The sequence below is a fragment of the Stenella coeruleoalba genome, assembly GCF_951394435.1.
Source record: "Stenella coeruleoalba genome assembly, chromosome: 13".
NCBI lineage: Eukaryota > Metazoa > Chordata > Mammalia > Artiodactyla > Delphinidae > Stenella > Stenella coeruleoalba.
In genome coordinates, this window is record NC_137159.1 from 10876665 (window position 1) to 10898016 (window position 21352).

Consider the following 21352-nt stretch of genomic DNA (forward strand, 5'->3'; position numbering starts at 1 on the left):
ATGTATTCCACAGATGCAGGTACATCAAGTTGATTGTGGAGATTTAATCCGCTGCTCCTGAGGCTGCTGGGAGAGATTTTCCTTTCTCTTCTTTGTTTGCACAGCTCCCGGGGTTCAGCTTTGGATTTGGCCCCGCCTCTGCCTGTAGGTCGCCTGAGGGCGTCTGATTTTCGCTCAGACAGGACGGGGTTAAAGGAGCAGCTGTTTCGGGGACTCTGGCTCACTCAGGCCGGGGGGGGGGGGGGGAGGGAGGGGCACGGAGTGCGGGGCGAGCCTGCGGCGGCAGAGGCCAGCGTGACGTTGCACCAGCCTGAGGTGCACCGTGCGTTCTCCCAGGGAAGTTGTCCCTGGATCCCGGGATCCTGGCAGTGGCGGGCTGCACAGGCTCCCGGGAGGGGAGGTGTGGAGAGTGACCTGTGGTGGCACACAGGCTTCTTGGTGGCGGCAGCAGCAGCCTTAGCGTCTCATGCCCGGCTCTGGGGTCTGCGCTTTTAGCCGCGGCTCACGCCCGTCTCTGGAGCTCCTTTAAGCGGTGCTCTTAATCCCCTCTCCTCGCGCACCCCAAAACAATGGTCTCTTGCCTCTTCGGCAGCTCCAGACTTTCTCGGACTCCCTCCCGGCCAGCTGTGGCGCACTAACCCCTTCAGGCTGTGTTCACACCGCCAGTCCTCTCCCTGGGATCCGACTTCCGACCTTCGAAGCCCGAGCCTCAGCTCCCAGTCCCTCCGCGCCCGGGCTGGTGAGTGCCGGTCGGCACCGATCCTCTGTGCGGGAATCTCCCCGCTTTTCCCTCCGCACCCCTGTGGCTGCGCTCTCCTCCGCGGCGCTGAAGCTTCCCCCTCCGCCTCCCGCAGTCTCCTCCCGCGAAGGGGCCTCCTAGTGTAGGAAACCGTTCCTCCTTCACAGCTCCCTCCCACTGGTGCAGGTCCCGACCCTATTCTTTGTCTCTGTTTTTTCTTTTTTCTTTTGCCCTACCCAGGTACGTGGGGAGTTTCTTGCCTTTTGGGAGGTCCGAGGTCTTCTGCCAGCGTTCAGTAGGTGTTCTGTAGGAGCTGTTCCACGTGTAGATGTATTTCTGATGTATTTGTGGGGAGGAAGGTGATCTCCACGTCTTACTTCTCCGCCATCTTGAAGCTCCTCCACTCTGCTGCTTTTTGAGTGAGCCACTGCTCGGGTTATTTTAAATCCCTGATGGCCTGGTTTCCAGGGCAGGGTGTGAACAGTTCAAAAATGTCAGAACAACAGAGAACCTGTTTCTCCCTCTCTTGCTGGAAGAGACCAGAGCAAAATGATCAAGGAAAAAGTACTTTATTTCTTCAGAATTATTATTTTGAGCCTTTAGCAGGTGTGCTTCTTATATATAACAGCTTCTTCCCAAGTCTGAGGTGGTACGTCTCATGTTCATCTTTTCCGTACCAGAACTTGAGGGGTTATTCAAAAACATTCCAACATAGCCCTTGAGCCTTGCTCTCTTCATCTGTAAAATGGGGTAACACCTACCTCACAGGGCTATTGAGAGGAGGAAAAGGATTAAGTGAAATAATAAAACGAAGTCTGGGTCAAGCACCCAGCTCAGTATCTGGCTCGTGGCAGATACTCGATAAATGGTAGAATGCTGATGGTGAAAGTGAGTCAGCTACTCCCTTGCAGGGGAAACACTCTGGGGCCTGATCACAGTCAGAACCTGATCTCATGTGGTTTGCCCGGGAATGAGGGGATTTACCCTGTGGTTATGGTGGGGGAGGGGAGGCAAGGCTGAACTTCTCCAGGCTGGAAATGCCACCAATTTCTGTTTCCATAAACATAATCAGTTTACCTTTATGAAAGTTATGAAGGATTCCTGAGGGTTTGTGAAGATGCCTTTGCTTCTGTAAACTAACACCGTGCAGAGGACCTGCCCGGACTGCCGTGATGCAGAGGCGGACCAGGGGAAGCAGCGGGGCATCAGAGGATGGCTCCGGGACAGGAAAGCAGGGATGCTCACAGGACTTCAGGCTCTGCAGGCAGTGGGAGCCCAGAGTGCCCACTTCTGTGACTCAAGTGGCCGTTTTCAGAAATGAAGCAGGTACCCCAAGGGTAATGGGTACCTTGAGGTTGGGGTATACGGCTGCCCACGGGAGCACCGTGTGTGACCCTCCCTGACCCATGTGGCTTGAAAATTCCAACAGGGGCAGAATCTTGTCGTTCCTAGACAGAGCCAAAGTGCTAAGTGCACATACTCCTGGGAGAGGTGATGCGACAGCCGCCTGTGATGTAACTTACATGGTAGGGCTGATTTGGAAGCAGATTCTGAGAGTGGGAAGGATTCTGAGAGTTAAGGGGGAGGACAATGGCCCGGAAGAAAGAGAGCTCAGAGGCCTTGAGAGGGGGAAGGGCCTGTGGCCGAACGCGGGCAACTCTGCTCCCTCCACGTCTGGCCTGGGGCTGATCAGCTTTCTCTGGAGCAGCTGATTCTCCCAGTGTGTGTGCAGAAACACTTCACCACTTTGGAAAGGAGCAGCAGGCTACCGCCATTTAAATAAGGATTTCAGGAAGTGAGAAAAGAAAAAAAGTAAAAAACTAGGTGGAAGCTGGTGTGTGTATTTATGATGCAGAATATTTAATGACATGAAGAGGCAGAGTGGCAATTTAGGATTTTTTATGTTGTCTCCCAGGAATCATAGGTATATTTACTAATTAAAAAAGGGTTTGGGTGGGGGAGGCATCATTCTCCTGCATATTGTGGGGTATAATCACAAATACCTTGACATTTATTCAAATTCATAAGATTTGGAAGAGAAAGAGAAAAAATTAGCATAATTTGTTGAGATATTTTGGAAAAATGTGACATGATTGTTTTCAAATGTTTTTACTACCAACAAAGGCCATAACCTCAAATAATATTTATGGACCAAAAGCTCATGGGATGGGTCAAAATTCTTAGAATGGCTATTCTGGGTAGGAGAAATAGAGTTATTTTCTTTTTTTCAATTGTGTGTATTTAATTTCAAAGAAAATGTTAGTCCTTTATAATGATGGGACTGCAAATTTAAAATCTGCTTTTCTTTTTTTTTTGCAATAGGGTTACATGATGGAAAACGGAATCTCAGGCTTAAAACGTGACACAGATATGTTTGTAACTTTTGAAGGTGACAGTGTTGTAATGCTGCAGGTAAGATTCGGGAAATATGTATTCTTTTTAAACAGCATAATTTTCAAGATCAAGAGTTATCCAGAAATCTGAAATGCTTTATATGTTTTATCTTCGTCTGATGTCTTCACTTAATTGGCAGGTGTTTTTCCCTTAAGCACTTGATTTTTGCAGTAGTTGAATTGAAGGGTTAATTTATTTATTTCCTAGCTGATCTTTGATGCTGAACTATATCTTTTCTTGGCTTAAGAAAACTACTTCTTGTACATATGGAGTCATATAGATTCTACTGGGAAGGCTATTCCCAAAGAGTTTGTAAGGTCCAATTTAAAATACACAGAGTGAATGAAAATGAAAACATAACATATCAAAAAATGTTGGATGCAGATAAAGCAATGCTTAGAGGGAAATTTATAGCATTAAATGCTTACTTTAGAAAAGAGAATATGTCTCAAATCAAAAATTTTGTTCCCACCTCCAGAAAATAAGAAAGTGGAGCAAAATAAGCATAAACCAAGCATAAAAAAGAGACTAACAAAGAAAAGAGCACAAATCAATGAAACTGAAAAAGGTGAAAAATCCATGAAACAGAAAGCTGATTCTTTGAAAAGAATCGATAAAGTTGTTAACTCCCTAGCAAGAATGACAAAGACAAAAAATAGGAAGACTCAAATAACCAGTATTAGGAATGAAAAAAGATATATAACTAGATATCCTGCAGCCACTAAAATAATAATGAGGGAATACTAGAAAATAACTTTGCATTAATAAATTTGATGACTTAGAAGAAATTACCAGTTCCTCAAAAACCACAAAGACCCAAATGCAGCCACTTGAAATAGACAATCTGTGTAGTCCTATAATAGAAAAGAAATTTAATGTTTAATAATAATACAAAGAAAGCTTCAGGTCTAGGTTTCATTGGAGAATTCCATCAAACATTTAAAGAAGAGTTTTACAAAATCTCTTGCAGAAAATAGAAGAGAAGGAAACAATTCCCAACTCGGTTTCATACAGCTCGTATTACTCTGATACCAAAAGTAGAGAATACAAAAAAGGGGAAGCTACATATCAAAAACTTGCATGACCTTAGATACAAAGATCCTCAATAAGATTTTAACAAATTAAATCTGGCAGTGTATAAAATGAATTATATACCATGAAGAAGTGGAATTCATTCCTGGTATACAAGGCAGCTTCAACATTCAAAAGTCAATCAATGTAATCCATCATATCAAGTGACTGAAAAAGAAAAAAAATCATATGATCATGTTGGTTTACACAGAAAAAGCATTTGACCAAATCCAACAATGGTTCTTGATAAAATCTCTCGGCAAACTAGGAATAGAGGGGAATTTCTGCAACTTGTGGATAAAAAAGTATCCACAAAAAACTGTAGCTAGCATCATGCTTAATGGTGAAACACTGAATGCTTTCCCCCTAAGATCAGATATAAGTCAAGGATGTCCACTGGTGCCACTGCTACTCAACATGGAGTTGGAAGTTATGGTGAGGGCAATCAGGCAAGAAAAAATAAATAAAATACATAGAGATTAAAAGGGAAAGAAACGAAAACTGTTCTTATTTGCAAATTACATCATTGTCTACATAGAGAATCCAAAGAATCTGCAGAAAAATTCTAGAACTAATAAGTGAGTTCAGCAAGACCACAGGATATAAGATCAGTACACAAAAATCAATCAGATTTCTATATACCATGAAGGAACATGTGGAAACTGAAATTAAACATATAATATCATTTACAATTGTTTCAAAGAAAACAAAATACATAGGTGTAAATCTAATAACTATGTATAGGATCTTTATGCTGGAAATTACAAAATGCTGTTGAAAGAAATCAAAGAAGTCCTAAGTGAATGGAGAGGCATACTAAATATATTCACAGATTGGATGACTCTGCACAGGAAAGATGTCCATTTTGCCAGAACTGATCTATCTATCTATATTTATATAATGAGATCATTATATAATTTATATAATGTAATAAAATCACAACAGAGTTTTTTGTAGACATAGATGAACTTATTCTAAGACATCATCAAAATGGTGGAAGAGGCATTTTCTGCCATCTTTCCCCCAAAGAACACCACTTTTGACAATTATTCATGGATGAGAGTTCCTTTGTGAAAGTCCAGGAGTCCAGTGGAGAAGTTCCAGCACATTGTTGGAACAAACAAACAAACAAAAAATCTGAGATTGAACACATTGAAGAGGGCAAGAGGAACAGCTTCACTTTACCTGCGTTACTCCTCTCCCAGGGTGGCACAGCTAAAGGACAAAAAGACCTTCTTGGCTGGTGGTTTCTCCCATGGGGAAAATGAGAGCATGCGAGTGAACACCCAGCTTCCCCAGCTGTGCAGGACTCTGCTGTAGTAATCAAAACAGTATGGTACTGGCATTAGAGAAGACACATCGACCCATGGAACAGAATGCAGAGCCCAGAAATAAAGCCGTGCATATATGGTCAACTAATATTGGATAAGGGAGCCAAGAATATACTATGAGTAGAGTCGAGTGCGGACAGCTACTTAAGAACTGCCATTTACTGTGGGCTGGATTAAGAATTGCTTTTCTTCTGTCTCCCTCCCACCTAAACACTCCTTAAGAATATTCAGTAATCAGACATGGCACTAGTTCACACTCTCCATCTCAGCTGATAAGCCAAGTGTGTGAGGTTTTTCAGCAATTTTCTCTTCAGGAGTATATTTCACACTCAAGCGTGTGCTTCGACGTTGCTTGACCCTGAAGTGGTGACTCAGTGCTTTATTTGCAAGCTCTAGCTTGTAGACACTATGGAAAGGTGGTTTAATGTAGTTATGGGAGTAGAGTCACAATCTCTAACTATGAAGCGAGTGGAAGCAGAGGAGAAACAGGGACAGCTTGCTTATTGTCACATAAATGGGAGCATGGGCAGTGGAAAAGAGAGACTCTGGACCATGGAGGGCAGGGATGCAGGGATGTTGGGCTGGAGGGAGGCTGAGCTGCCTGCTCAGGAGGACGTGTCATCACAAAGAGGCAGAGCACCCATGCAGTGAGAACCCATACAGGGTTTTGAGGCCCAGGCTGAGGAAGGAAGCCAGGGATGGTCATTGTGGGGCTTCCCTAGTGGCACAGTGGTTAAGAATCTGCCTGCCAATGCAGGGGATACAGGTTCGAGCCCTGGTCCAGGAAGATCCTACATTGCAGTGGAGCAACTAAGCCCGTGCATCACAACTACTGAGCCTGCGCTCTAGATCCTGCGAGCCACAACTCCTGATGCCCACGCACCTAGAACCCGTGGTCTGCAACAAGAGAAGCCACTGCAATGAGAAGCCCGCACACTGCAATGAAGAGTAGCCCCCGCTTGCCGCAACTAGAGAAAGCCTGCACACAGCAACGAAGACCCAACGCAGCCAAAAATAAATAAATTTAAAAAAATACCTTAAAAAACCAGATTGTGTAGGCCTTCTTTGGCCAGTTTTCCAGATAGACGTCTTCCAGACACATGCTGGAAAAATACTACCTCAAGCTATGATCAAAGCTTATCAAGAGATGGAAACACTGATTTTATAAGTGGTGTGGTTCAGGGGTCCCCAAGACCACCCCCAGGTTGGATAATTCTGTAGGAGAACTCACAGGATGCCACATATAGTCATACTCATGGTTAGGATTTATTGTAGCAAAAGGATAAAACACAAACTCGGCAAAGGGAAAAGGCACATGGGCAGAGTCCGAAGGAAACCAGGCATGAGATTCCAAGACTCCTCTCCCAGTGGAGTCACAGAGGACATGCTTAATTCTTCCAGCAGTGAATTGTGACAGTACATGTGAAACGCTGTTTACCGGGGAAGCTCATCACAGACTCAGCATCCAACATTTTTACTGGAGGCTGGTCACATAGGGTACCCTCTGCCTAGCACATATTAGAATTCCAGATTTTCAAACAGAAAACAGGTGTTCAGCACAAACCGTATTGTTTGCACAAAGTGTTTAGGCACAGAGAGCCACCCTTGTCAGTCACAGAATGATGGGAACCCTCCCCAAATCCAGGTTCCCAGATGCCAGCCAAGGGCATCCTTGCAAGCACACCCTTCCAAGAATAGCAGTCTCAGGCCTTCTGTGTTAACTCTTCCGCAGTGGTGCTCTAAGATAAGGCAGATGCCCTTCTTGATTTTATTGCTAAGAAAATGAAAGATTAAAGGTGGTGGTGAGTGGGGAAGCATTCCCACAACTTCCAGAATTAGAAGGAGAGAAGATCCTTAGACACTGCACCATAGATAAGAGGATTAAAAACCAAGGGGATGACTTCTGGTTCGAGATCATGGCATGAACACCAACAAGGCAGCTCTTTCCTCTTCAATCCTTTTGAAATAACTAGAAGAAAGAATAGAGGGGAACACATCTGCAGGGGCATTGACAGTGGTGGAGGGGCCATCAGAAGACAAAGGAGTTTGATAAATTTCTGGAGAATGGGAAGCAGATGGGATGGAATTGATGGATGAGCTCAAGGGAACACTGATGGAAGTGGGAGTGGTTTCTTTTGGACGTCTCTGGAGAGATGCTGAGTCACAGGGACTGAGAGCAGGAGAGGGATTGGGGCAGAGAGCCAGGCATTTCTCTGAAGGCTTGTCTGATGGCAGGACAGCCATCCTCCCCACATCAGAGAACTTGACTACAGCAGTAGCATCTGCCACAACTCTGGAAACCTACAGCTTAGTCTCCTGGGGTGAGAGACTGAGATTTACTGGGGAAGGAGTGGGGGCAGCCTGCCTGCTTGTTGCCAGTTGACACAGCCTACCAGGAAACCTACAGTTGACATGCCCTGCTTTGTACCCAGAGCTTTCAGACTGCCTGGCATCCACCCAATGGTGGAGAAGGTGGCGCTAGCTACCCTCCACTGGTCAACCTGGCCTTCCACTTGAGTGTTGGAATCAGCCCATGTTGGGGAGGCTATCCCTCTCTGGGCTGGATTCTGTTTTGATTCCACTTATCGAAGCAGAGATAGAAATTTCAGGAGACCAGGGAACAGAAACTGGTCACTAATTTTCATAGTATTCTTCCATTACAGGGCTTTCAACCCTCTGCCTGAAGGTGGGATTCTTTAGCGATCCTGAAGATACTAGAGCTGCTGTCCCATAATTGAGGAGATGTGGACAGAGCAGGCACATGCTTCAGAGTTTCTGCAGGCTTTATATATTTCCCTTTGAGCAAGATAGAAGGTTTTCTGACCCTTTCATTATTTTCCTGGGGCAGAGGTTGTAGGCCCTTGGTGAAATTTAATTACACCCTCCACCAAATCCAATTACTGCCTACACCCATGAAATCCCATTATAACTTTCTTTTGCTTCATTAGAGGTACCCTAGGACAGGTCCCTTCTTAATCCACAGATTTCCTAAGGAATATCAGTCAGAGGCTTTGCATACATTGTTTATTACTCCAAGAGCATATATGCAAAAATGCAAATGACCTACAGCCTGACTTGCTTAAAAACCAAGCATGTATCTAGTTTCCTGTAAGAAAGCTGATTCCTTAGGGATTTCAGGCCCCTAGGGGTATTTTCCCAATGATACTCAGATATTTTGTTTTGTTTTTCTTATTATTTCCAACTTTTGAAAATTTCAAACAGAAATTTCAAGAGAAAATTGAAAGACTAGTGCAATAACACTTGAGCAAGTTTTCTACTTCCAAATGTTAGCATTTTGCTATATTTAAGTGGTCTCTTTCTTATTCTCTTTATACACATATTTGTGTGTGTGTGTGTAACCATTTGAAAGTTGCAGACATCAGACACTTCATCCCTAAAAACTTCGACATTCATTTTCTAAAATAAGGACATTTTCTTACAAAAGCACGGTACTATCATCACACCTAAGCAAATGAACAATAATTCCATAATACAGGTTATCTAATTAGGGTGATCAGAAACTTAAGGAAAAACCATAACACATGAAAGAAGGAGCAATATGAACAAATAGAATAAGTGGCACTGGGAGAAGCAAAAACCAATTAATATCCCTGGAGAGGTGTGATGACCTTGCATCCATGAGACGAAAACACCCTGCCGTGACAGTGAGCACTCAGAGAACCATAGTGCATTAAACCATCGTAATCATAGTGCCAAGAACCATAGTAGATTCAAATTATATGTTTGCTTAATTTAAAAAAATCCAATATAGGGCTTCCCTGGTGGCGCAGTGGTTGAGAGTCCGCCTGCCGATGCAGGGGACACGGGTTCGTGCCCCGGTCTGGGAAGATCCCACATGCCGCGGAGCGGCTGGGCCCGTGAGCCATGGCCGCTGAGCCTGCGCGTCCGGAGCCTGTGCTCCGCAACGGGAGAGGCCACAACAGTGAGAGGCCCACGAACGGCAAAAAAAAAAAAAAAAAAAAAAAAAAAAAAAAAGAATCCAATATAAAGGCCAAAGGATAAATTTGAGAAAACTTCTTAGAAAGAAGATCAGCAAAACTAAGTGAAGGTGAGTAAAAGGGAAAGGCTGAGAGACATGGATGATCATGTCTAGGAAACTGATGACATTCCTGAAAGAGGGAGCAGAGAACACAGACAGGCAGACAAATCCAGAGAAATAAAAGAAGACAATTTCCCAGGTCTGAAAAGAGTCACAAGTCTTGAAATTGGCAGGACCCACCAGAAAAGGTCAGAGCCTGAAAACAGCCTGGAGAATTTCAGATCACCAAGTAAGGACAAAGAGAGGGCCGCCAAACTTTAGACTGAGGAAACATCAGATTATTTACTAAGAAAAGAGAGTCAGATTGACCTCAGCCCTATTAGCGGCAGCGCTGAAGGCTGGGGCAGCGCCTCTCAACTCCGCTGCACCCATACGTTCCTAGGGATCTTGTTCACATTCAGATTCTGGGGTGGGTCCGCATTTCTGCTTTCTAGCAAGCTCCTCGGTGGTGTTGACGCTGCTGGTCTGTGGACCACACTTTGAGTGACCAGGTCTGAAGTAAAATGGAACAATGCCTTTAGAATTCAGAAGAAAGTTACTTTGAACGTAAAATTTTATAGCTAGCTAAATTATTCATCACATATGAGCCAGATTTACAGATATTCAAATGCTCAGGAAGTTTACCTTGCCATGCACTTTCTGAACAATACTTGTAGATGAACTGGAGAAAAGCATAAAAGGAATTAAGAATTAGACATCTATGCTTTCTGGAGCTAATCCAAGAGGAGTATGTATAAAGAAATACCTGCGTAGTAGTGGTGTAGCAGGCCCAGAACACAATTAGTCCAAATTAGAACAGGAAGTCAGAAGGAACACAAGAATGACTTTGAGAAGGAAATGATTTCGGGTCAACAAATAGAATGATTAAGAAGCAGGGAGGTCTTAGTGATGATGGAAAAGGCATATGGTTCTTCTTGAAACAAGGGGAGAAATAGTCCATTAAGACTCCAGGAAAAGTAAAGCTACTCAATAAAAAGTGTGTTCCAAATCGGAAGCAGACTAAAACATAACACAGGAATCTGTTTGACCTTGACCTTTGGAAGCTGCTGCTTCTAGGAGAACAAAAACTACTTCAGAATGAATATTTCTGGAGTGAGGTCCTGGAGGTAAGGGATTGGAAAGGAGACATTTACTTTTTATTTAAGACCATAATATGGCTTGAAGTTTTTAAAAATTTCCAAAAAATTGAAAAAATTTAAAAATCAAATTTATTTAAAACCATGAAAAGAAATAGTGCCTCCCTTAAATATAAAAAGTGAAGGAGGGGAGAGAAAGAAGAAAGAGTAACAAAGAAAGGGAGGGAGGCCTCTTCAAGAGAATAAAGGCCACACACACACACACACACACACACACACACACACGCACATGCACACCTTACTCTTCAGCCCTAATGTTCTCCCCACCCCCATCACTGGGGTGAATCCCAGATTCTTCTCCCAGATGAGCTGGACCTCAGGTATTACAATGGGGTTTGGGGACAGGTATGGTGTTGGGTGAGGACTGGACCTCAGGCTGCAGAACCTGGACACCCTCTGCTCCTGGAAAGAACCGCACAGTAAACCAGAAAGGACATTCTCACTGGGGCCCCAGCCTTCTGGCTGTAGGTGAACCCTAGTGGTCAGCAGGTGGAGATGTTGAGTTGCCAGAAAAAACACAGTGCCGATACTCCTGAAATCAGAGGTTGGGTCAACCCAACTGCAGGGCCTCGAGTATCAGTTCTAAAAGGCACTGAGGTCTGGCTGCAAGAGCAGGGGTACAAGGAGCAGCCGGTACGGGGGTGATCAGTCTGCAGATGACAACTCTGCTTTCCTGAGAGGCGAAACTGCTTTCCTCTTCTGAGGGCCTCTTGGAGAGAGAGAACAAGGGCGTGGGCTGAGGGTCTGCCTGACCCAGCAGAATCAGAGGCAAATAGTTCCAACTTACCTTCCCAGAGATCTACAGATGGGGAGTTACACGCAGAATCACCCCTGATGATGGCAGAAACAAAGAGAGGCATGTGAAATCGGACCAGAGGTAGGCAGAGGCCAGCCTAGTGAAGGCCGCGAAGGCCATCGGTGGGGCAGCAAGAGCAGGCTTGGGACGGAGTCTCAGCCTAGAGGAAGGAGGTGCTGCCCAGGCCAGGGGGCTGCCATTGGAAATAGCGGGAGGGGGACAGCTCGAAGATCTGCTTGGGGATAGAATCGATACGAAGCATTTACAAAACGTGCTCGTTCATTTTGGGGAACTTGGAGGGACGTTTAGATGATGAACTCTTAGAAAAGCTGACCAAGGTAGTTTGAACAGACGTTTTCGTTTTCTCTTTCCAAATCCATTGACCCATAACAGAGCTGGCACTAATTCTTTCAAAACCAGATGTTCCAGCATCTAACTATTGAAAGTTCTCCTCAAGAGCTCCATGTGTGAGGTTTGGGAGAAAGAGAGCCTTCTGAACCTTTATCTGTACTTCTGTGCTCATCAAAGTGACTTCATTTTCTGCACGGAAATCAGTCTCTCTCCCTCCCTCTCTCTCTCTGTCTCCTTGTCTCCCTTCCTTCTTTCCTTCCTTCTTCCTTCTTTCCTTCCTTCCTTCCCTCTTTCTTTCTTTCTTCTTTCTTTCCTTCCTTCCTTCCTTCCTTCCTTCTTTCTTTTCTTTCTTTCTTTCTTTCTTTTTTCTTCTTTCTTTCCTTCCTTCCTTCCTTCTTTCTTTCTTTCTTTCTTTCTTTCTTTCTTTCTTTTTTCTTCTTTCTTTCCTTCCTTCCTTCTTTCTTTCTTTCTTTCTTTCTTTCTTTCTTTCTTTCTTTCTTCTTTCCTTCCTTCCTTCCTTCTTTCTTTTTCTTTCTTTCTTTGTTTCTTTCTTTCTTTCCTTCTTTCTTCCTTCCTTCCTCCCTCCGTCCCTTCCTTCCTTCCTTCCTCTCTTTCTCTCTTTTTCTTTCCTTCTTACCTTGATGGGATATCCAGCATCTAAAAGAGGAAAATAACGTCCTTAGTGGAGGATCATGTCCAGTTGGCCTTTTCTGCAACCTCACTCCCTGGGTGACACCTGAGCTGCCCTAAGGTACCTTGAGTTGCCAGAGTAGCTGTAATAAAAACACAGAACATGCAATTACTTTTGTGTCTGCCCATCCTCCTGGGACCCTCAGGGCCAGGTCCAGCTTCGTGGGGCAAAATCTGTGCAGTCGTACAGGACCTCGTGCTCAGAAGGGCCTGTGCTTGGTTTGCTGCTCTGCTCTCACCATCTTGAAATTCTTAATCATTTTTGAACAAGGGACCCTGCATTTTTGTTTTGCCCCAGGTCCCAAATTCCATAGCCGGTCCTGCCTAGGGCATGATTTGGGACCCCATTGCCACAATTACTGCCACTTTGAGTGACTCCATCTCCCTACGTGGTATAGACCTGAGTGCAGCCTCACTACCTGCCTTGTCCTGTTACAGAGCGGATGACATCTGCTGGCTTTTCCTTAGAGACCGTGTTTGCTATCCTAATTGACTCTAAGCGTTTCTGCCTTGGTACCAGATACTACTTGTTAGACTTTTAAATCCAAGTTTCACTGTAGCTGGCATAAATCAGTGAAATACTCAGCATGTAGAAATGCTAGTTGCTTCGTAGATGCCTTGAAAAGCCATTCGACCTAAATAGTAATTTTTATCGATGCTCCATAATCAGTGTTCCCTGATGCAGGATATTCGTTACAAATGCATGTTTGTGGTGTCATTATTCTGCATACTTGCTCAGGCTCATGGCTTCCAAATGTTGCTGTAGATTAGCTTGATTCCTTCTGCAGATGGGATATTTTACAAAAGGCAAGAACATAGCTGTTCTAGCTGCTTAGTCCCCTGGAGTTCTCTTAAGAAAGGGGCTCCTGAGCAGGTGCAGCAGGACTCAATCCCTGGGAATTTATCAAGTAAATAGAAGAAAATAAAGAGTATTCACATGTTGAACAAGAGAACTGTGTGAAGAGCCACAAAAACACCACCACCACAGAAACAATCACCTGGAAAGAAAGAACCTCACAGGTTGTCTTAAGAAAATCTGGTGTAAGTTTTCAAAACACCAGACCTAGATAAGGATGTAATTACTTGTATTGAAAGGAAATATATTTTATTTTATAAAATAGGTTTATTTTACTACTGGGTTCATTTTTAAATAATGAAATCTCTGTTACAACTAAAACATTAAATGTATACAAATTTTACTGAATTTCCTAGTTTTGATCATCATTATTGCGCGTGAGATATCACTTTTGGGGTAATCTGGGTGATGACTATACAAAACCCCTCTGTTCTATTTTAATTTTGCAACTTTTTGTGTATATAATTATTTTAAAATAGAAAGTTAAAATTATATATATTTAAATATAGTATATTATATATTTTATATAATGTTATATAATTTATATTTTAAATTTTATTATTTTTTATATAATTTATATATATGTTATAATGTATTCAGGAACACATACATGAGGTTAAAAAAGCACATCTTCATTGCACGCTCAGTTGAGAGGGTGACTGATCTATCTTTGCTTCCCCCTGGTCATTTATCAAATAAAGTACTGAATTTAGAGACTGTCCTGCCCAAACCCCATGGTAGCTGATAGCTTCAACCACTTAATTCTTCACCAAGGGGCATCAATAGCAGAAAATAAACTCATTTTTAAAAATCAGGTTTTCTTGTCTCATGACCTAGAAAAAGAGGAATGATTCTAAAAGCAAGGAGCAAAAAGTAAAGAGAAAGGAGCAAAGACGTAAACTGAGGAATCTGCTTTTGTGATATTAGCTAGGCCCCAGTGTGTCTATCTTTTAAGTTTAGCACCTAAACTGAGTTATTATGTTCTTCTAATTTTTTTTTTTTTTTTTTGCGGTATGCGGGCCTCTCACTGTCGTGGCCTCTCCAGTTGCGGAGCACAGGCTCCGGACGCGCAGGCTCAGAGGCCATGGCCCACGGGCCCAGCCACTCCGTGGCATGTGGGATCTTCCTGGACTGGGGCACGAAGCCATGTCCCCTGTATCGGCAGGTGGACTCTCAACCGCTGCGCCACCAGGGAAGCCCTGTGTTCTTCTAATTTTAAATCCAGCTAAAACGAGTTGATTTTCCCAATGTAAGTTGCTTAAATCAGAAAGGTGGACGTAGAGACAAAAGTTAAAGGAAATTATTAAGGAATTGAAAAGATCAGATGAGATACTAAACATAGGAAGGAGATTTATTTATTTATTCACTTATTTAAGAAAGATTCCTCAGCTCCTGTCTCTGTGTTGCACATTGTCTGAGGGCACAAAGATGAACAAATTCCGACCTCCTGGTACTTGCCTTGCAGGCAGCAGAAGGACAAGAAACCAATAGCAAGTTGGAATGCTCTCTGTCCTCAGGTAGCAATAAATTCAATGTGGAAAAATAAAGCAGGTAAAAGTATGATGGGAGGGGTGGGAATCAGACCAATTTTTAATGCTGGGAATGTTTTTGCTCTTGTAACAAAGCGTGATGGAGTTAGAGCCATCATAACTTTAACAGAAGAACAAAAACAAAGGATGTGTTAATCCTAGTGATGTCGGTGAAACTGACCTTGATTGCTATATCATTTTAAGTTTAATTCTAGTCAAAGTTAATTTCTCCCATTTTCCCATTGCTAGTAGTGTTCGATTTTTACACTTACTATGTATAGCAGAAGCCACAATAAAGTTTAGGTCCTTCGACCCATAATACGGCGATCCTCAGGCTCATTGGACCTAATGCCCTCTTTTTCATAGTAAATATTTTGTGACACCCCCTTGATTATCCTGAAATGAAGTCATGGGTAATATAACTTATCTAGACACATGATTTCAAGAATTCAAGACAATACTTCAAAGAAACAAAAGGAATGTGTAATAAGCATAACAACATAGTAAGACTTAACAATGCCTCTATACATGGGGTTGCTGTAGCATCTCCAATGTAGACCAAAGTCCAGGCTATGGACCAATCATAACTGGGAACATCGTGCCAAATTACATGTCACTGACCTAAAGCCAGTCCCATGGCTGCCTCGAATTCAAGGGGGCAGGGAAGTTTAATCTTCCACAGACCCAGGTTGGGGAGAATCTGAAAGCTTTAGTGTAAGAGTCAGGCTCTGGGCTGTCGATTGGCTTCATGAGTGTGAGCGCATGGCATTCAACAGGGCACTGGACGTGGCACAGTCCTCTGTTGGGTTAGAGTGTCCCATGCATTGCCTGGCTCTGCCCACCAATGCCGATAAAGTCACCCAGGCAAATGTACCTTGAGAAGTTTCCAGCATCCCTCTCATAGTCAGGGCGGCTCTCTTTAAGAACCATTGCATCAGTCAAGCTCATTGGATTTATCCTCAGGCAATAATCAAAAAGAGGACAGTGCTATTTGTCTGAATATATTGATACCAAGGATATTAATGACAGCATAGAATTGGAAACAACATAAATATCTAGTTGATGGAAATGTCTAATTAGGTATGATTTCTCCAAAGAATATTATACAGCCATTAAACAGATAAATAGAATCCAAAATTGTGAACCGAAAATATCATTTATGATATCCTACTGATTGAAAGCATTATAACATTTTATGTAATCTATATAAAAACATGAATGTATGTGAAATGAAGAAGGAAATATTCTAAAATTGGTACTCATATGAGAATGAATAAGCAACTTATGGCTGTGAAACAACCCCACCCCCAAAGTTAGTGCCTTATAACGACACGCAATTGTTAGTTCATCGTTTGTAGGTTGGCAGTTTGGGCTGAGCTCTCGTGAAGTGATTCCTCTGCTGGCCTCGCCGGGGCTCACTCCTGCCTGGCAGTCCGCTGGAGGCTCGGCGGGGCAGCCTGGCCCAAGGTGGCCTCACTGCAGCCTAGCAGCCTAGCAGCTGCTGCTCACCGTCACCTGGGCCTCTCTCTACAGCAGCCTAGCCCTGGACATCTTCTTTTAACAAACCTGGACAAACATGCAGTGTTTTAGGCCCACGTTCTAACTTTAAAGCTGTGAGGAAAGCAATTGATGGAGACTGTTTTACTGTACATTTCCGTATGATTCCCCAAAGGCCTAATCAACCGTAGAATATCAGAGGCAAAAAACAAAACAGACCAGCCACCCATCTGGTCCAGGGAAGGCAAGTAGGTTTTATCTGAAGTGTCACCTAAAATGGTTGGTCTTGGGACCACGTTAAAGGCTGATGCCTCAAAGGGAAAAGAGAGCAGTTAGCTAGTTAAGCTGGCCATGGGGAATGGAGGGAGAGTGGTGAGTAAGGGCCACACACCTGCTGTGGGGAAGTGGAGGTCTCATGAAGGATGAGTCTTGTCTTTGGGTCCTTCCAAAGGGTTTGCTAGAAGTAGCTGGACCTTACCTTGCTGCAGCAGTTAAAGACACTCTGTCATTTATTGCGTTTTTGACAAATGGCTGACAAGTGATAAACTCTATGTGCAGGTTGTGGTTCAGGAACTGCTGGCTCAGTACACCAAGCAGTATGAAGAAAGACCCATCTCTAGCCTGCTCCGAAACTGGACAGAATCAGGGGGTGACAAGCTGAGAACCAGGTATGTGACCATTCAGGCTGCCAACATCGTTGACCCGATGTCTTATTCTTGAGCCCGAGTATACAGGGCCTTGTCATGGCACAACTCACTCCTGTTTAAATTTTAAATATTGATATAAAAGAGAGAATCAACAAGAACCTACTGTATGGCATAGGGAACTCTACTCACTACGCTGTAATAACCTATATGGGAAAAGAATCTGAAAAAGCATAGATATATGTATGTGTATAGCTAAACCACTTTGCTGTACACCTGAAACTAACACAATGTTGTAAATCAACTGTACTCCAATATAAAATTTAAAGAATATTGATATGTGGAAAAAATAAATGAATATGTATCTTCAGTACTCACACACCCACAAACCAACTTAAGAACCAGAACATTGCTAATTCTGTTCTTCCTACACCTGTTCCTTCTTTTTGGCATGTTCACTGTTCCAAGGACTTTACAGGTTTTAATCCTAAACACCCCATGAGGTAGGTTATTATTTCCATTTCACAGATGAGGAAACAGGCACAGAGGTTAAGTGTTTTGCCCAAGGTTACATGCCACTAGGTGACAGAGCTAGGATTTGAACCCAGATAGTCTGGCTTCAGGATCTGTGCTTTGGGTTGTTTTCATTGATTTTTTCGTATTGTCTTTAAACTTGGTAAATAAGGCATAATGTGTGTGGTATTCTATAGCTTCCGGTTTTCAGGTTCATCCAAGTGGTTGTGTGTGGTTGGAGAGCTTCTGTCTGTGCTCATGATATTTCATCATGTGTCTGTGCCACAAGTTGCTCGTCCAGTTTAATCTCCAGTGTCAGTGGATACTTGGGTTGTCTTTTTGACATTTGGAACACGCTCTCCTGAAAAATCTTGTATATGTTTTCTGGGGAACGTGGGCAAGAATTTCTACAGGGCTTTCAAATTTAGTTGCTGTGACTCAGAGAAATACGTTCTCCATCACCATGGACACCCACACACCCATAGAGTCTCCTGCCCTCCCTCCCCACCACAGACACGAGTGAAACAAACATTTCATGAAACAATGCTCATCCTATTACTCATAATGCTCTCTGATATTTTTCATTTTGTTTTTTAAAAATACTGATCTCAATCCTTTAAACTGATTTCATGAGCCATTTTAGCCATTTGCAATCTATTGATTGAAAAACACTCCTCAGTAGCATATATGACCCAGGAGTGAGAGTGCTGTGTTGTGGGTGTGCCAATGTTCGACTTTACTACATCATGGCAAATTATTTTTCACTGATTGTACAAATTTATATCCCCACCAGCAGCATGTGTCTTATGGAGCTAACACTTGGTATTATCAGACTTAATTTTTGTCGATATAACATAAGAAAAAGATCTCTCACTATGCTTTAAAATTGCATTTTCATATTACTCTTACAACCGAGTATGCTTTCACACGTCTATTTGCCATTTGTATTTCTTCCTATGTGAAATGCCTGTCATGCCTTTTGCCAATTTTTCTTTCTTTTTTTTTTTTTTTTTTGGTCTTAGTCTTATTGACTTTTAGATGTTACAGTTCTCTTCTCCAAGTTTGTGGCTTGTCTTATATTTTCTTTATGGTGTTTTTTGATTAACAAAAATTCTTAAATTACAATTGAGTTTATCAATCTTTTCCATATCTTGTCTTTGATGTCATGAAATATACACTTTTTAAAGTTTGAGAGTTTCACCTTTCACATTTAACTCTTGAATCCATTAGAAACTTTTGTCTGTGGTGTGAGGGAGGGATTTAATTTCATTTTTTTTTTCTCCTGTAGAGATTGTCAGTTGTTCCAGCCCCATATACTGAATTGACTGTCTTTCCCAAGTGATGTGGAATGTCCCCTCTGACATTTATTAAACTTTTATATATGCAGGAGTCCATTTGGGGGCTATTTGGGTCCTAGACTGTTTGTATATTCTTAATTCAACAATACACCATCTCAATTCCACTAGGTTTATAATAGTATAATAGTATTATATGGTGCTTATTATATATAATATTATTATATTATTACCTTTAAAATATAATTCAGAATTGTTGGCTATTCTGGGTCTTTTGCATGTCCACATAAGTTTTAGAGTTAAGTTTGTCAAGTTCCTCCAAAAAAAAAAAAGAACTTGCATACACCAAAAGGACAAATTTTGTATAGTTGCCCTTATATAAGGTATCTAGAGTAGCCAAATTCATAGAGACAAAGTAGAATAGTGGTTACCAGGGGCTAGGAGGAGGAAGAAATGGGAGTTAGTGTTCGCTGGGTACAGAATCTCAGTTTGGGAAGGTGAAAAAATTTTGGAGATGCATATTGGTGATGGTTGCATGATCAAGTGAATGTACTTAATGCCACTGAACTGTACTCTTAAAAATGGTTAAGGTAGTAGATTTTATGTTATGTTACCACAATTTTAAAAAATCTACTGGAATTTTCTTTGACAGTGTATTAAATCTGAAGATTTGCAGAAAAATTGACACGCTTATAAAAGTGAACTTCCTCTCAGAAATGTTAATCTCCCAAGTGTCTCCCAGAGTTTGAAAATTTCTTTCAAACATAGTATAACGTCAGACAGATTTATTACTAGGTACACTAGAATTTGTTGTTGTTGTAAAAAGAATATTTTTAAAATTCTGGGTTTTGTTGTTGCTGATTTATTATACGCACAGTTGGATTTTGTACAATATATAAACCTGACCGTAAAAAAATTTCTTTTAAATGTGACTATAGGTTCTTTGAGGTAGACAGTCCTACTATCTGTAGATAATGAATTTTTCTTTCTTCCTTTCCAGTTATTCTTTTTTGTGAGAAAGTATTTTATCCCTGGTTTTAAAAAGAATTAGTTTAATATTTCACTATTAAGAATGACATTTGCTAAAGTTTTTTGATAGACACACTTTACTTCCTAAAGAAGCTCCTTTTACTGTTATTTTTAACATATTCTTCTTATTAGTAGATGAATTTTACTGCAAATGATTTTTATCTATTCTGATATTTCTTCTTTAATCAGTTAATATGGTAAATAACCCCTGCATACTTGAGAAACTCTCAATTGTGTTTATTGATTTATGCTCATAAATGTGCTGCCTCCTTTGTGCTACTTTTGAGGAGTTTATTGTGCTTCCTCCTTTTGTGCATTTTGAAAATTATTATTTTTATTTGGAGGGAGACTTTGGTCTTCATAACCCAAATGTATTGAACTAATTTCCAAGGAAACTATTCATTAAAAAGTATAATCTTACAATCCTAATAAAAGACATGGAAAACACAATATATATAATATGGGACATTTCATATCTGTTGGCATGAAGTGAAATTTTAAAAATCTGCGTTCTGTCCTCCTCCCCTTTTTTTTTTAAACTACTGCTCAGGTTCCTGTTTATTCAAACTGTAGTCTATCTTAAAGCTGGAAACATCAGATCCCATATCCTAGGACTGTTTCACTTAAGTCTCGCTCGGTTTGGGGGTGTTTTTTTTTTTTTAAGTTTTTATTTTATACAGTTTCCCTTGGTTTTGTCTCAGTTTGTCCTTGCACACTCTAAAAAGTCAGTGAATCTTTTTAATATTTCTAGCCCTGAATGGGCATTTTGTGATGCTGATAGCTTTCCCCGAAGTTTATTAGCTGGAAAATTTCCAACATATAAGGAGTTGAAAGAACAGTACAATTCCCATCAGAATCAGTTCCATCCATTCAGGAATCGTGTTCCCTAGCTAGCTACATATCATCTGCCCCTCCATTTCTCTTCCAGATAGCGGAGCAGGGCTTGTTTCCATCATTTCGAAAGCAAAACAGACTCTTGCCGATATGCAAATCTATATTTCTAGCAAGTCTTCCAAGATAGACTTGAGATGTGCCAAAGGCAGTATTCCAATTGTAAATATTTGGAAAGTTCCAGTCCATTTATTTTGTCTCTGTTATTAACCTCCAAAACAGTGCACTTCTCTCTCCCACACATCCCGGTTTTACTGATTCAGTCTGGCTGTGTTTATCTCCTTAAGTCCCCAAACCTTACTTACTCTGATTTTTCTGTATATTAAGAAAAGCCTTTGTCATCCAACACATTTCCACACACATAGTGTATGGGGCACTTCTCTAGGTGTTAACAATACAGCAGTAACTGTGGGTTCTCAGCCTTCATGGAGCTTACATGCAAGTAGAGCCGTTGGATGGCAGTCTTACTGACAACTCACAAGAGAAGTACCCATGAGCAGGTGGGGACAGGAGGAAAGAAGGGGTGAGAA

At 41.9% G+C, this 21352-nt stretch overlaps 1 protein-coding gene across 1 annotated transcript in view; it reads left to right on the forward strand.

Annotated features, from left to right (window-relative positions):
* Positions 1 to 21352, forward strand: part of ACOXL (acyl-CoA oxidase like) — a 355249-nt gene that overhangs the window by 210322 nt on the left and 123575 nt on the right. The window contains 2 exon segments of the mRNA XM_079940041.1: positions 3062 to 3151; positions 17009 to 17118. Coding sequence (XP_079796167.1) covers positions 3062 to 3151; positions 17009 to 17118 — 200 coding nt within the window.